This window comes from Lepisosteus platostomus, chromosome 6, assembly GCF_059453375.1.
Source record: "Lepisosteus platostomus isolate fLepPlt1 chromosome 6, fLepPlt1.hap1, whole genome shotgun sequence".
Lineage (NCBI taxonomy): Eukaryota > Metazoa > Chordata > Actinopteri > Semionotiformes > Lepisosteidae > Lepisosteus > Lepisosteus platostomus.
The window spans coordinates 62,687,519-62,702,511 of NC_142616.1; the positions used below are offsets into that span (position 1 = coordinate 62,687,519).

The following is a 14,993-nucleotide window of genomic DNA, read 5'->3' on the forward strand; positions in this document are numbered from 1 at the left end:
TGAATCTGCGAAGGTCAGAGCTATTTCCAACATGCCGCTGGAGGTGCACAGGGACGGAATGACTTCCACTTGCAATGGAAACCATCTGCTCACCCCAACCCTTAGGTAACAAACAAATACCAGCATTCAGCTGAAGCAGAAAAAACACATGGAAATGTTCTTTAGCAAAGGAAACACACTGGCATGGTTCTGTTTGTGAAGATCAGTGCACAGCACACATCAAAATGGAGGCCCTAGGGCCTATACAGGGTACAGCTAAATGCATCAGACCCGACCTATCTTCACTACTTGTTTAACACTTAAAAACATGAGACTGTTTACAAACACTTTAATGTGGTTTAAATGCATCAGAATTTTACTCCTACAAAAAATAACTCCTGGTATCACTCCTAATCGATAAGTTCTCTCTATCCAAGAGGGTGGCCAGCATGAAGGCTTTATTGTTGTGCTGCTGCTTCTTTCACTATAATAAGAACGAAAATCAAAACTCTTCCCTGTCCAGTCTAAAATATCACGATGATCCTTCAGTCACAACCTTTAACATGTTCCTCTCAAGCCAGATCAAAACTGAATTTAAAAAGAACTGCTAACTCACGCAAACTAATACACTTAAGGGGAACTGAGTAGCTTTCTGTATGTCTATTATCTTGAGCCTAAAGCTGAATACATTTGAATTATAGGTACATTAATATTTAATGTATTGCAAACCGTGGGAAAAAAGTTTAATGTGCCTTTGAAAGAGATATCTCTACCTGTTTTCCCCTCATCTGCTCTTGATATAATTTCCTGACTTTTTCCTAAAGAAACAACGAGCAGTTCTACCAGTGACATGTCTTCCACTGAGAAAATGAACGCTGAAATAAGACACAAAAAAACAAAGAACAGCACTTTCACCACAGTGAGCCACTCACAAACTTGTTATACAGGTCAAATAAGGAACATCTTGAATTCGTCCCCAAATGAGCAGATGTTTACCGTAAAATTCCAACAAAATAGTTTAGAATAATGAAAAGGCGTGTTGCCACAACATACAAAATCATATTGCTGCAACATATTTTAAAGCTATGAAAGGAAAACTAGGGACTAACAAGTAAGGAAGGGTACAGTACATCACCAGTGAGACTATAAAGTGAATTCATAATGCTAGATAAAACATAAAATGGAAAGAAAGGTGAGCTCTCTGGATTTAATTTTGCTTACCAAATTTCTAAAAGGGGTCAAATCAGATTTCAACACCCATCTTTAATTACTCTATGATTAACAATAAACTAGTAAGCAAATTGAGCGATTAAATATTTTAATGGCACGTTTTCTTACTAGTCCATTTTGTTTTTCCTTCCACTGACTAATACTGCATTTCAGCCTGTGGTAACAAAAATTAACAAATCTAAAAGTCATACAGGGTTGAGGCTCATATTCCAACTGAATGTCAATGACTATGGTCATTTAATAAAAGCCACTCTGAAAGAAAAAGAAAGCACCATACTACAGGTATGGTAAAATTACCTTCATGTTTCCCAAGGAGAATAAAAAATAATCTACTGAAAATGGAGAAGTTTATGCTGTTTAAGTACTAACAGATCAATAGATGTGAAGTCATGCTTTGCTTTAATAAAGATAAATAAGTTAAAGCTAAATAATATGCCTGCTGCTTTTCTCTAGTCAATCCGCTTGACGTTGTGTGGAATGGATTATTATTGGTAACCTCAGAACTGACATGCAGTTCGATATGCTTTCCAAACAGACCTGATTTCTCTTCCTCCTAGATGCAGCGTCTAAGGTGAAAGTATTAAAATGTGTTAGCACTGCTGCTGATTAGCTTTTATAACAGCGTGAACACAGTCCCACATTTCTTTGTTAAAATAAACACTGATAAAATATGGAATTTATGTAAGATGATCACAGTTTACACTGCAAACATAAAAAATGTAAGTGTATGCACTTCAAAGCATTAAACATTGTTGTTGTTAATAAGCACAGATTTGACAAGAGGTCATCCGGCTACACATCAGCTTCACTATTCTGTGGAATGCAACACAAAAATAAACGATTATGAAGAGGCAGCTAAGAATGACAAACTTGATCATATGGTGCTTAATAAAGGTAGTCTTGAATGCCAGACTGTGAAAGTAGGTTCATGAAACCTATGGAGGTCACAAACTCAACTGCACAGGTATTCACGATAAAGTAACTTGACATCTTTTTACATTCAATCTATCTATTAACAGATTCACTGAAAAAGACAAATGTAAACAAACTCTAACAGCCTTCTGTGTTACATCTGTTGGAGATATCTTTTATGGATTTAAGATTAAATACAATAATACAATACAATGTAATACAATAATGACTGTACAGTATATATCAGATCCCAATGTAATATCAATCAGCTATGCTGTCCTACAGTAATGACTTATCCCTGTGATGCACACAACCATTTCTCGAATATCAGTGGAAATCTCCATTTGTTAATCACTCATGACTTATTTTCCTGATGGGGAGCTCTAAAATAAGTAGAACAGAGTATTTTTTACAATACACATTTTTAAATGACAGAAATTACTACAAGAATACATCTTCATACTCAGTTATAACTTCATCTGTGTTTAAAAAAGGTATTTGGCAGATAAATATGAAAAGAACAAAGTCAGCGCCTGTTTCCTTGTAAGCTAGATTCTATTTTTAGATGTCACGATCTAGGCTTTTAAATTGTAATTCCCTTTTAGACAAATTTCATTAGAAAACTCTTAAAATAATCAATATTGCTTTGCACAAAGTTTTATGAGATGAACCATATGCTTTCAAGACTTTTGTAAGCATGCACCTGTGTTTCTAGGAATTTTCCTGATGAAGTCAGTGCATCAGGCTCAATGTGCTTACAAGGTCAGTCTTACAATCAGTTGTCCTTATAAGGGGCTTTGTTAATAACGTTCATGTTAGGATTCATTTTTTGGCTTGATTACAACTTCCTTAGGATGGTAAAATACTGCAATGCAAACGTGTGCATGCTGTCTGGAATCACATCTCTGTATTTTATTGATGAAACACTACGATTTTCAAATAAAATAAACTTGCACATAACTTAGACATAAATGGAGTTTGGAAAAACAGGTCTTAAAACAACTGAAGAAAATGGGGATTTTTGATAACCGATGAGACAGATCAAATCATTCTTAAACTTGTTTCAGAAATTTGCAGTTACTAAATAAGTCTTTCATTCCCTACATTTTCTGTATATCAACATTTATTGCACCTAATCCTAATGAAATAAATACATTGGTATCTGCGTTATATAACTTTCCATTATTACACGGAAGCCCTCTGAATTCACTTATTCCTTTTTCTAATGTTACATTCATCAAGTAACATACAATACCTAGCCTGACTTGCACAGTTTTAATGAGCAGGGATCAACTGAGGCAGCAAACAAATTAAACCCCCTCCTGATAAAAGCTAAAACTTAGATAAAAAGTTTATCTGACCTTGAGTCATGGATTACTCATAAAAGCACGTTCACCACCAACAAAAAAAACAGAGCATTGAGAATTGAATACTGTAGAAATGAAGTATCATTTACTAAATGTTTTTGAATAAATGGTTTCCACTAGAGACACAGGGTAGCATTTCTTAGTTGCAGCATGTTCAGGGCACAAGTGCGTGAACATATATCACTTGTTTCAGCTTTCTTGCACTGGCTTCCTGTGTATTTCAAAATAACACTCAAAAGACTCCTGCTCACCTTTAAGGGCTTAAACCGCTTGGGTTCTGACTACTTCAGTGAATTGTTAACTCCCAATACACTGACGCACTGTTTGCACTTCCTGGACTCTGGCCCTCTTTTTCATTGCCGATATGAGGCTTTTGTTTATCCAAGACTGTGGAGTGATCTTGCAGCTCAAATCAGATCTTGGAAGCCAGTCAGTACCTTTAAGATCCTGTCTTACAACATACTTTTACAATCTAGCTTTTAAATCTGGTTTCAGGATTCTAAATTAGTTTTAATTTATCCGTCTCCTGTTTTTGACTGTTTTCTTGTACACCACCTTGAAAGGATGTGCCACGAAATGTGTAATATAAAATATTATTTTAAGACTGCAGTCAGGACCCTGTGTGGTAAATTTATTCTTCAGTCTTGATTGCAGCTCACAGTTGCTTTGAGCGTAGCAGGAAAGTGTCCTCTATATAGTATATACATCATCTATCCCCATTCCTCCAATTCCATCCCCAAAACCACCAACCATCCTACTCTTATCTCCTTCACACTCACAAAGAAAAGATGCTTCCTGGCAAAATATTCCTGCCCACACCTGGAATATTCACACATTCATTCACAACACCAGGACCCATTTAGTAAGAAAGCACAACCCTATTCTGAAGCATTTAAGAACAATGACCCACTTCAAGCCAATTAAAGTCACCGTAATGTTTCCCATCCTGGTGACCTTCAGGTGATGAGGTGGACCCGCCATAAACCAAACCTAAAGAACATTACTCACGCAGAAACTACATTTTAATCATTTCAATGTAGTAAATGTAGTAATCCCACTTGATTACAATGTACAATGTACACATAGTACAGACATTCTGTTTGAAAAATGCAAAGACATGCGCCTGTTATGATGTGCTTTCATTAATGCACTTTAGCATGTATTGATCAAAAAGTTCTGAAGGTACATCCAAATCAGCTTTCTCAGGAGTAATGATCTTTATGTATATATGAACCGAGAAGCGGGAAGAGTTGAAGTGACACAAGAAATTCTATACCATGAAGATGCCTGTGTTTCAGGTTGCAATTTGTTTTGATGTTGTTGATAAAAAATAGGTAACTGGTACAACTGGGATTCCTGGGCTGCTCAGCCAGTATGGTGAGTGGGTTAGAGGAGTCACATTCTCCCATGTTACGGCCGTGAACCGAGATGTGAAAATATGCGCTGACAGTTCCACAGTGGGTGGGTACACAATACAATAACTGGCAATTCTGTGTCAGTAAAAAACTATTTTGATTGGGCCTTCTCGTGTTAGCAATAAAAGACAAATGTTTTGCAGTGCTTGACACGATGTCTTAGCCTGGGGTCCACTGCTGGGATTAGCCACAAACTTTAATACTTCTGATTTTAAAAAATCATTGTAAGAACAATTATGAAAATAAGAATGGAGGGAGAGGGAAACAAGCAAACATTTGAATTTAAAATAAATATTTGAATCATTGAAAAATTCAGCCTAGCATACCTGCAATTAGTAATTGTTCCTAAGCACCGTGCTCTTGAGACATGTAGAGCACGAGTCAATAATCTAATGCTGCACAGTAGAGTAAAACAGAATGTAAAGTCACAGTGCTGGTTAGTTCCCCTGCAGCTCCTTGGAAATGAACAGAATGAATTATTCATAGCAGCCTTCACTAGTCTTCAATGAAACCCATGAAAACTGATTAGACGTTTATATACAGGTCAGGCACAAAAAAAAAAGAACAAATTGCCGTGCTGTCTGATCATAATTAAGTATTGATTCCAAGGCTGGATCTTGAGGTAATGTAATATGCAGCTCATATACTGTAGGATGTTGAATTAAAAATGAGAAATTGAATTGTACATGTTCCTGTGAAACTGCAGCACTTGGTTTCATTAGGTAATAGATTTTTTTCAAACTAAAATTATTCATTGTATTTAAGAGCATAAGGTTTGCAAATGAAAAAAGGGTATTCTCCATCTCACTTGTCTGTTTCCTAGCAGGCAATAGGTAAGAGGCTCTCAGCCAGCTGTTTCATGAAAGAAGCAATAACACCACCTTCCTTTAATACAGCTGGATAGCTTGTTCCTGACTCCCACAACCCTTTTGCCAGAGTTATCAGCTGTTATCAGTTATCAGCTCTTTTGTCCTCATTATGCCTCATCAGCGGGGCATAGCCAACTCTTTTAGTGCACAGACACAATGAATGGAGCATACTTGCCCAAATTATGTTTCCTCACAATTTTTATTTGCTATTCAAAGGACTGTAAAAAGAGTCCTGCTGCTTACCTGAGTAAGGACATCAAGCTGACCAACAATGTGCTCCAAAGTGCTGGCCAGGGCCGCCGAGATTCCTGTCTCTGCAGTCTGCTGCTGGGAGCTGGAAGATTTGACTCCAGGGTCTCTTTCGATCTGGGAAGCCCTGCTTACGCTTTGACTCCTCTTTTCCTGATGAGAAACAGGAATGTCCAAGACGTCTACAGCTTCTGGGGGCTGAGGATGGAAAAAAAAGAGAGAGGCAGAAGGGTCAATAACAGAGTCCAAATAGCAGGATTGTTAGCTGCAGTAAACACAAAATGCGGTCCATGGGCCTTTCAGCCTACTGGCACAGGGAGGACTCACAGAAAAGTAACAAGTATTATTTAAAACTTTAAAGCCATACAATCAATTTCTGTAACAAATCCACTATTAGAGAAGCCACTAAGGCAACACGTAGACAAGCATTAAGAAAACCAACAAGCTACCCATAAATAAAGCAGAACAGAACATGTGGAATTCAAGTAAAACAGAAAAAAAACACTTAAAATGGATATTGTAGTACTGTTTTATGAGAGGAAGTCTTGTTTTGCCTTCTTCTGCTATTTCTAACATTTCAGGCACAATAAACAAGGAACCAAACAGTGAGATCGCAGGGCACTTTTCCTGTAATAAAGTGCTCCAGCCATTGCTGTCCTTAAAAGCACTTACTGGAAACATCTGGTGAACAGGTGCAGTAAAGGGCAGGCCCCTGATCCAAGGTGGAGAGGGTAAATATTTGCAGTATATCCCTGGTGATTGTGAGTTAAACAATAAGAGATGGACAGGTCAGGCGTGATACTCTTTAGAGCCCGGAACTAACAGCTATAATGACAAACCTTTTTATTGAGGGCTTTGTGATTACCAATACCAAACCTATTGTACATTTTGTGAATGACAGCTGCAGATCGCTGGGAAGATTGTACTATAAAAATATTAAGCAATACCGAGAAAGCTTCAGGGAGAAATTAAAATTTGCACATCCAGTCAAATATTAATTGCTCGGTTAAAGACTATAATGTGTATCTTGGCTGAAAACTATTTGATCTATTTTAAAGGAAGAGGCAGCGATATGGTAGTCAAGAACTCAATGAACACAAAAATCCTATGTCACTCAGGAAATCAAATACTACATGATTATGCCAACCTTCAGACATGAATCCATGAAATATCCAATGTTGAAGATGAAAAGTATATGTACAAATGTACATGAAAGAGCCACAGAATTTGTCTCTTAGTTTAGAATGAAAAGCAATGGAAAAAAGTGTTTCAGTCTTATGGCTATTTAATAGCATACAAATTTATGAATTCATTTTAAGTTCATATTTCATCTTTGTTTTATATTTTAGCCTTTTGAAATGTTTTGACCTAGACTAGATCAGGTGCATTGTGTGCTCCCGGTCAACTGCACAAGCCTGTCAGTTCAAATATTTATTAACAAAGGGGTATAGCCTAACATAAATCCAGAGCACTTAGAGAAGCACACTGCACAGCTATATTTAACATCTCAGGGTGGTGAGTGGAACTGGTCCAGAGTATACAGAATTAGGATAGGATACTCTTTTGTTCGAACAAGGACACGCTGTTGGTCTCCAATAGGAATCACAAAGTCAACAAAGCTAATGCTGGTTATCCACAAAAAGGGAAATGCTACATACAGACAAATATCATGGGGGAAGGAGATATAAACCGTAATACTATACCCATGTTACTTGAAAGAAATATTGTGCGAAGCTCCTAAAAGCTTCTCTTGCTGCATTATTCTTTTTGCAAAGGATAATTTCCAGTACTAAATATTCATCAAGGGTCTTTATGCGTAACATATCCTGCTCAGACACACATTTCCGCCTTCTTTGGACTTTCTAAAAACCTGGATTACTAGGGTATGTATCCTGCCTTTCTTCATGAAAGTCAGCTGCCCTCGTTGTTAGAATCTCTCCGCTGGAAGAGCAAAAGTAATGGACGTCAGAGCACCTTCTGCACATCAACTCAGCTCCAAACAGACAAGTCAGAGAGCCATCATCTTCCATTCTAATTATCCTTCACCATGCTGGCCAGTCATTGCAAACATTTCATTCACACCTGAGGCTTGACAGAGGAGGATGTCTTTGTTTGCTCAGTAAGTTACAAAGAGACCATCTTTCCATGCCCCCCTCCCACACATGCCTCTCCCCACAGGATATGAGATTTTTGCTGTGCACAGTAGCAGTGTGGAGCTGATGGATATAAAAAAATCCTGAGCTAGTGCCAAGCAAACAAAACTGCACCAAGGTGAAATTAACTCTTGGTGAAGAAACGAGCTATTTACAGAAGAGCAATAAAGCAGCTGCATACACATATGCTCATTTGCACCATCTGATTCAGAAAGACTTACACTGTGATTAAAAAGCCTTAATGAATCACCTGGACTGGAAAAACCAACAGTGGAAAATTTCCTGAGGCCCCAATGAAACTTTTGAGTTAGACTAGCTTGACAGAGCTATCAATGCCCCCTTGCATACAAAACCATTGGAAAAAAAGCACACTAACCAAATAAAGCCATTCGTATGGAGCATATACGAGGCAGGTGCATTTATGCATGTGATAGCTGTGAGCCAACACCTTACTCCCACACAACTTTTTAAACTACCTGACGGTCATGCTAGAATCTGGCTGTTATATGAATTAGGAAGCAAAAGTATCATTTTTCATTCTTACAAGAATGTTTTTCCATTCCATTCCAGTCTAAAAAGACAGAGCTTTCACCCTTCTGCAACAATTCAAAACAGAGAAATCCATTCTAATCCAAAACAAGGCACGGCCTACGGCTATCTGTCAGTACAGACACCAAAGGATTAACTGCAACTGAAATCTATTTTATTAGAAAATAAGACCGGCTGCCAAAACTGAAATTGCTGGTTTTAATTTGTTGCATTCACGTTTAGCTCCATTTTAATTTGTTTTTGGTGATTTAACACAAATATTTGTGGTTTTAGTTTGCAATTCACTCATGACTGGTCTTGATTCTCTTCGTTAGCAATATCATTGCAATGCTGTGAACTGTAATTGTCGTTTAAGGTACTTCTGAGATGTAGCATAAAGGCATAACACAAACAGAAGCCACTCTGAATGTCTGACTGCAGTCCACGTTAAAACCATAAAACACCTATCTAAAAGTTTAAGGAGCTGACAATCCACATTTCAATTAAAAATGTTCAGTAAGCGTTTGAATTGTTTGGAAAAACTGCTGAAAAAAACAATCGTTTCCTGACTCACATTTTATACCCACTGTCCCTTATAAGACGCAGCCATTGGTCGTGGGCTCAGTTCTGAAGTGTATAATGGAAAATGCTGATTTAGACACTGTAAGAGGTGGTGGGAGGTTGTTAGAAATACCTGGGTCTCTAGCATCCCTGAACTCAACCCTTTTTGAGAACCAAAATGGAAAAGATGTGAATGACACATTAAGTAAAGTAGAAATTACATATTTGCAATATCATTAGCAAGGCTGAAGTAGGCCAAAAGAGTTGCAGGAAATACATATAGATATATCATATAGAAAACCATTACAGGAGAACAAACGTATGCAAACAGTATGATGAATTTAGGATTTTGATCTCTCGATCGCAGTTCAAGTGAGACGGAAAAAATCATTCCTTCTACCTTATACTCCCATAGGCATAGCTTAAAAAGTGACATACAATGCCATATCCTTATAAAATAAGGAGGTTATGGTAAAGACATGAGAAACACGTGTTTGATCTCCATTCATCAGGACACATGAAAGTGAGCTGAAAGATAATGAATCCCTTTGTCTCCAGCCCCGTCTTCAGACATGAGCTTGACCGGTGGCTAAAGATTCTTTCAATGCTGCCTATTTTTTTTCATCTGACCTGGAGGAACAAAGATAATGTTTATAGAGTCTAGCTCAGCGTGTACCCCTGGCTTTGAAGTAGCTGGCTGCAACCTTTTCTGCTTTCAACACTCTCTTATCAATGTGACTGTTGGCACACTGGCCCTATCTGCAATGGGCATGCAAGAAGGAGAGGCAGCATGGGCGTCACAGAAATAAAGGCTCAGAAAGCCTATTACTGAAGGCCGCTTAGGCTCAGCACCAGAAATGATTAACATGAAAACAGCAGCAGGTAATCAGGTAGTAAACTGCGTGCACTCGCTACCTCTAGGAAAAATGTTTCCATATTGTTTCCTCACTCAACCATTGTCCCTTCTGAAGTCTTCTGAATTCTAAAACAATGTTAAATTATATCAGTATTAGTTCAGACTAGATCATCTAAATTTTTATCTACATGTATGGACGCATAGCTTTCCTAAACTGTTACATTAAATGACATACTACTGCTGACTGGTTTAAAAACAATGCAGTCATTATAAGCAGTATTTTGTAGGGATAAAGATGGGGCAGATAAAACGTGAAGCACATAAAAATCAAGAAAAAAAAGGAACCGGCAAATCACAAACTCGGCAGGATTGTGATCCAGAGATTCATGCCCCGAGAACCATCAATAGAGCTCACCAAATCTCCATGGGTGACTTCACTGACGTTTTTTGGTCTTGCCAAACATACAAGACAGTTTGAAAGGTATGGGATTAGGATTTTAGCTACAGAACCTTCCCTGTTTTCAGTGACAAGACTAAACAGATGTCATGAAGATCATAAGACCCCTCTGATACTCTCAGGTTGAACTGGAAATTAGGTTCTGTACTCCTTTTCATGTTTCCTCACATTTCTAATGAACTTAGATATTCACACCAGAGGGCCCTACTGAAAATCTACATTAATGGTGCTCTGCGCCATTAAATGAGGAAAGGTTTACGATTTATATATTATTGTTTCCCCATTCTCTTTCCCTCTACCAGTTTTGAAAGTGGGAAGAAAAAAATCCAGAACTGTAATGCATAAATAAATCTGCAGAACTACCATGCAGCATGTACAAAGGATGTACTGTGACACATATGTGAAACACGGCAGGAATTCAGCAGGATGCAATCAGCTCTCACCAGCACACAGTCACGTGTTCCAAAGACAGAACATCTTAGATTCATTATTACGGTAATCAGATGTACAAAGCAGGAGTCATTTTTTTGTTTTTGTAGAAATCTTCATAAAAGTGCCTTGCATTGATTTTTAACAACCTCTTTACAAACCTTTTAATTATTTTGAGCTCTGTTCAGTGCAGCAATAGCAACACCAAATTGGACACTATCAACAGGGCTCAATGAATCTGACTCCAAAACAGCCCCATTAGTCAGAGTGAAAGAGATGGACATATAAGGCTATATCTGGGCACGTAAAATGGGGCAATAAAGAAAGCTTCGTTGGTTTAAATTAAAGCCTCACGATTCAATTAAACATATACTGTGTTTCATAATTTAAATAACTGCCAATTAGTTCATATTGGATTGCCCTTTATCTATAGAAATGGCTCTACCACTTGTTGATGTATGTATGGAACTTGTTTCACTACTCTTCAATCCAGCATCAGAACAATTCTGTAAACCTCTTCACACTGCTTGACCTAGTTATTCTTCTAATTATGTCCCCTCAAATGAAATAAAAAAATCAAAAGGGAACAGCTTACATTTATTGACATTAACTGGACAAAGAACGGCATAACAACCCACTCTTTTTTATTGATCGCATTTTGTTAATCCTGTTTCTGAATTGACTCCCAGGGCGATGAGCAGTTTCTCTCTCCTTCGGAAACTCAAAGGGTCTTGCACTGCTGTAATTGGCCTGAAACGCAGCTATATGATTAATAAATAAGAACTATTTTTACACATCAGCAGGGCTCGCCCTTTGCCACATGACTCCGTGACATGTTTAAGGTTTCTGCCTGCTCCGTAGTTCAAAACTAGGACTATGTCCCAAAGTTAAAAAAAAACATCCACAGCCAATTCCAATTAAAACTCACCTGTTTATCTTCCAATGCTGACCTTTTCACACAAAAGAATAATATCGCGCTGAACTGTAGCTCTAAGTTGCAGAAATAATAATATGCACATGTATTCAAACACAAAAATGTACTTTTTATTAAACATTTTATAAGATTTTGTGTAAAAGTCACTAACAAGCTATAACAAAATAATATTAAGGCAGTAAAATGGAGTCAAGAATTATCCAGAGCTTTAAAACATTTTAAAATACTATGATGCATTAGACACAACATAACAATGCTAATATACTCAATCAGAAGGGTTTCCAGATGTGTAGGCTTTAGGCCATTATCCACTTTAAAATGCCCCATTTTCATATTTTATTACTTTTAAAAACAGTGCTGGAATGATGACACATTCTCTAAATATCTGAAATCTCCCTATTGGTTTTTAGTAATCAATAGCCAAATTTCTGTTCCCTGCCAGGGGAAAGCCAGCCAGCCAGCCTTTCAAACATTTTATAATAATCTCCCCACCTCCCCAACCAGGCATGTATAATTAAAAGAGAAAAAACAATCCCAAAGATTTCTCCAAATACATTTCATATGTTACACTCCCCTCAGTGAATAAAATAAAAAAAAATAAAGGACAGGAGATTCTTCAAGGGGAAACAGGTGCATAATGGGAATTAGCTGCTGGAAAATGCGACTGTTTCCCTAGGCGTTCTCAGACTCCGATAAAAGACGCCTTGTTAATAACATAAATGAGCTGCAAAAGGCCGTGGGGAAAGCCCGCTCTTCCATGTAAATTCACAGGTTAGTAGGTTCCCTGTTCTTTTTTTCCCCAATTTGCATTCTTAAAACAGAAATATGAGACAAGAAAACTGCTCTTTACCTGTAGAGGTCTTTGGGAGGGTGCTGTTTCTCAAATATTTAAAACTGCGACACACTGGATTGTGTTCAAGATTGGCTATATACTATGTATTATAATTGCAAGTGAATAACCATAGTGTAACTAATTCAGCTATTAGTTCAGTATTAATTCAGCTATTAATTCAGACGTAGTACTCTAGGTACTGCATTATAGCTGTCATTTAGTAATAATAGCATTGTTCAATATGTTTTAGTCATAAATAAATAGTAGGTTATAAAGAGCTACACTGTACTTCAACCCAGTAAAGAAACAAGAGTTTTAAAAAGCATTACATGAAAGACTAATTCTTACATTTAAAAAAAACAGTACTCATGAGTGAGGATGAATGATGAATGACTGAAGTCATTATTGATCAGGTTTAGGATCCCTGTTTTTCCTAAACTATATCAATGATCTGCAGCATGGTATATTAGGAAAACATGTCAAATTAGCAGATGACACAAAAATAGACTGCATTATGCAAAGAGTGCAACATTCACACACGCAATACAAGACATGAGACAAAATTCAAGAGTGGGCAAACAACCTAGTAAATGAAATTTAATTGATAAATGCAAGGTATTACAATCAGGTAGCAAGATTTCAAATCCCAATGGATGATGCCGAAACTGGAACAATATAAAATGATATTCTAGGCATTCATTAGTTTCCTCAACAGTTCAGGGAAACAATAAAAAGACTGAAATGCTTGCATATTTTTAGAATTATGCGACGTGTTGGGATGACCTTTTTTGGGACATTGTGCAGTTTTGGTCACCACACAAAACATCATTGCTGCTCCAGAGACAACACAAAGGAGAGCAACCAGATTTATTTCTGGCCTAAAGGGAACGTCTTACTCAGACACAGACACCAGTCTTCCAAGCACGGAAAACAAAAAATCACGTGGATTATTCTTTAAAGTATTTAAAATCCAACTAAAAGAAGTTGAAGAGAAAGTCAATTTAGGAGGTTTCTTCAAAATCAGCAACCAGACCAGACTTCCATCCAAGTGGAAATAAAATGTAAGGTCTTTCAGGACAATCAACAGGAGACTCTTCTTTGCACAGAAGGATTGTGGGAGTCTGGAACCAATTCTCGAGTTATGTATTTGAAGTGGACTCTGTGGAATCCCATATAAAATACATCGAAATTTTAGATCATCGAGTTACTAGCAAGATGGGCACAATTTGTAACCTTTTTGATGTTACTATATGAGTTAGTATAAAATGGAAATGGAAGAGTATTATATCTAACTGAAACCCAACACAAAGATAGTTCTGGACTGTTCCTTCGATTGACAAATGTAACAAGCAGATTTATTTTAAGAAGTGCCTGGAGCTCCAATCACTTTCTACAGATTTAACTTTTTGTAGTTTAATCTGGCGGGTATATCGAGTAGTGTCTATCTGCTTATACATTATGTTGAATGGTAAGGTCAAAGGAACAGAGAAAGGATGTAACACAAAAAGGAGATGTTACTTCAGTTTATTGATTTTTAATAAAGAACAAAATATTTTCTATTTAATTAAAATATTTTGTATTGTAAAATGATGCACTAATCATTAAAATTCATTATAAATAATGTCACTATGTAACAATTATTTATTAGAAGCGTTACTAGGTAGAAATACCATATACGTATAATGACATTACAAAATATTCTCAAATCTTGCTTTCACATCAGTAATGGTCAATATTTTAACAAATGTGGTTGAATATTGGTACAACATTAAGAGCAACAGATACACATTTAGAAGCAGAGGAAATCATTTCAAATGAGACTGAAATGATGAAAGATGAAATAGTTCAGAGCTCCGAAAATACAAACCCCAAACCAGATTTTTTTTATAAAACTTTTGCATTAGTAAATTGAGAAAATGTGGATAACCAATATTTTTTTCATATCCAAAATCCATCTGTTTGGGAAGAACTATAAAATCTTCCACATTCTGCGACTGGAAAAGATTAATATTATTGTATTAAACGTAACTTCCTTCTTAGTCGACTTTATAGTAAATGATGTAATATACCTTTGACTAAACACAATTTTACATAAAAAACAAATTCCCATAGATTTTCAAATTGTACTGGTGTCTGGTTTCCTAGATTGTACAATTAACATTCAAGGTCAAACCAATTTTAATTAAAATGAGTGACCCACTATACAATAAAATGCCTGTACA

The 14,993-nt window shown here is 36.8% G+C and overlaps 1 protein-coding gene across 2 annotated transcripts in view; it reads right to left on the reverse strand.

Moving 5' to 3' along the window:
• LOC148662072 (POC1 centriolar protein homolog A-like) overlaps nucleotides 1–14,993 on the reverse strand; it is a 54,951-nt gene that overhangs the window by 6,634 nt on the left and 33,324 nt on the right. For both annotated transcript variants that reach the window (XM_088636775.1, XM_088636776.1), the window contains exon 10: nucleotides 6,016–6,219. In XM_088636775.1, the coding sequence (XP_088492901.1) occupies nucleotides 6,016–6,219 (204 nt within the window). The remainder of the gene's footprint in view (nucleotides 1–6,015; nucleotides 6,220–14,993) is intronic.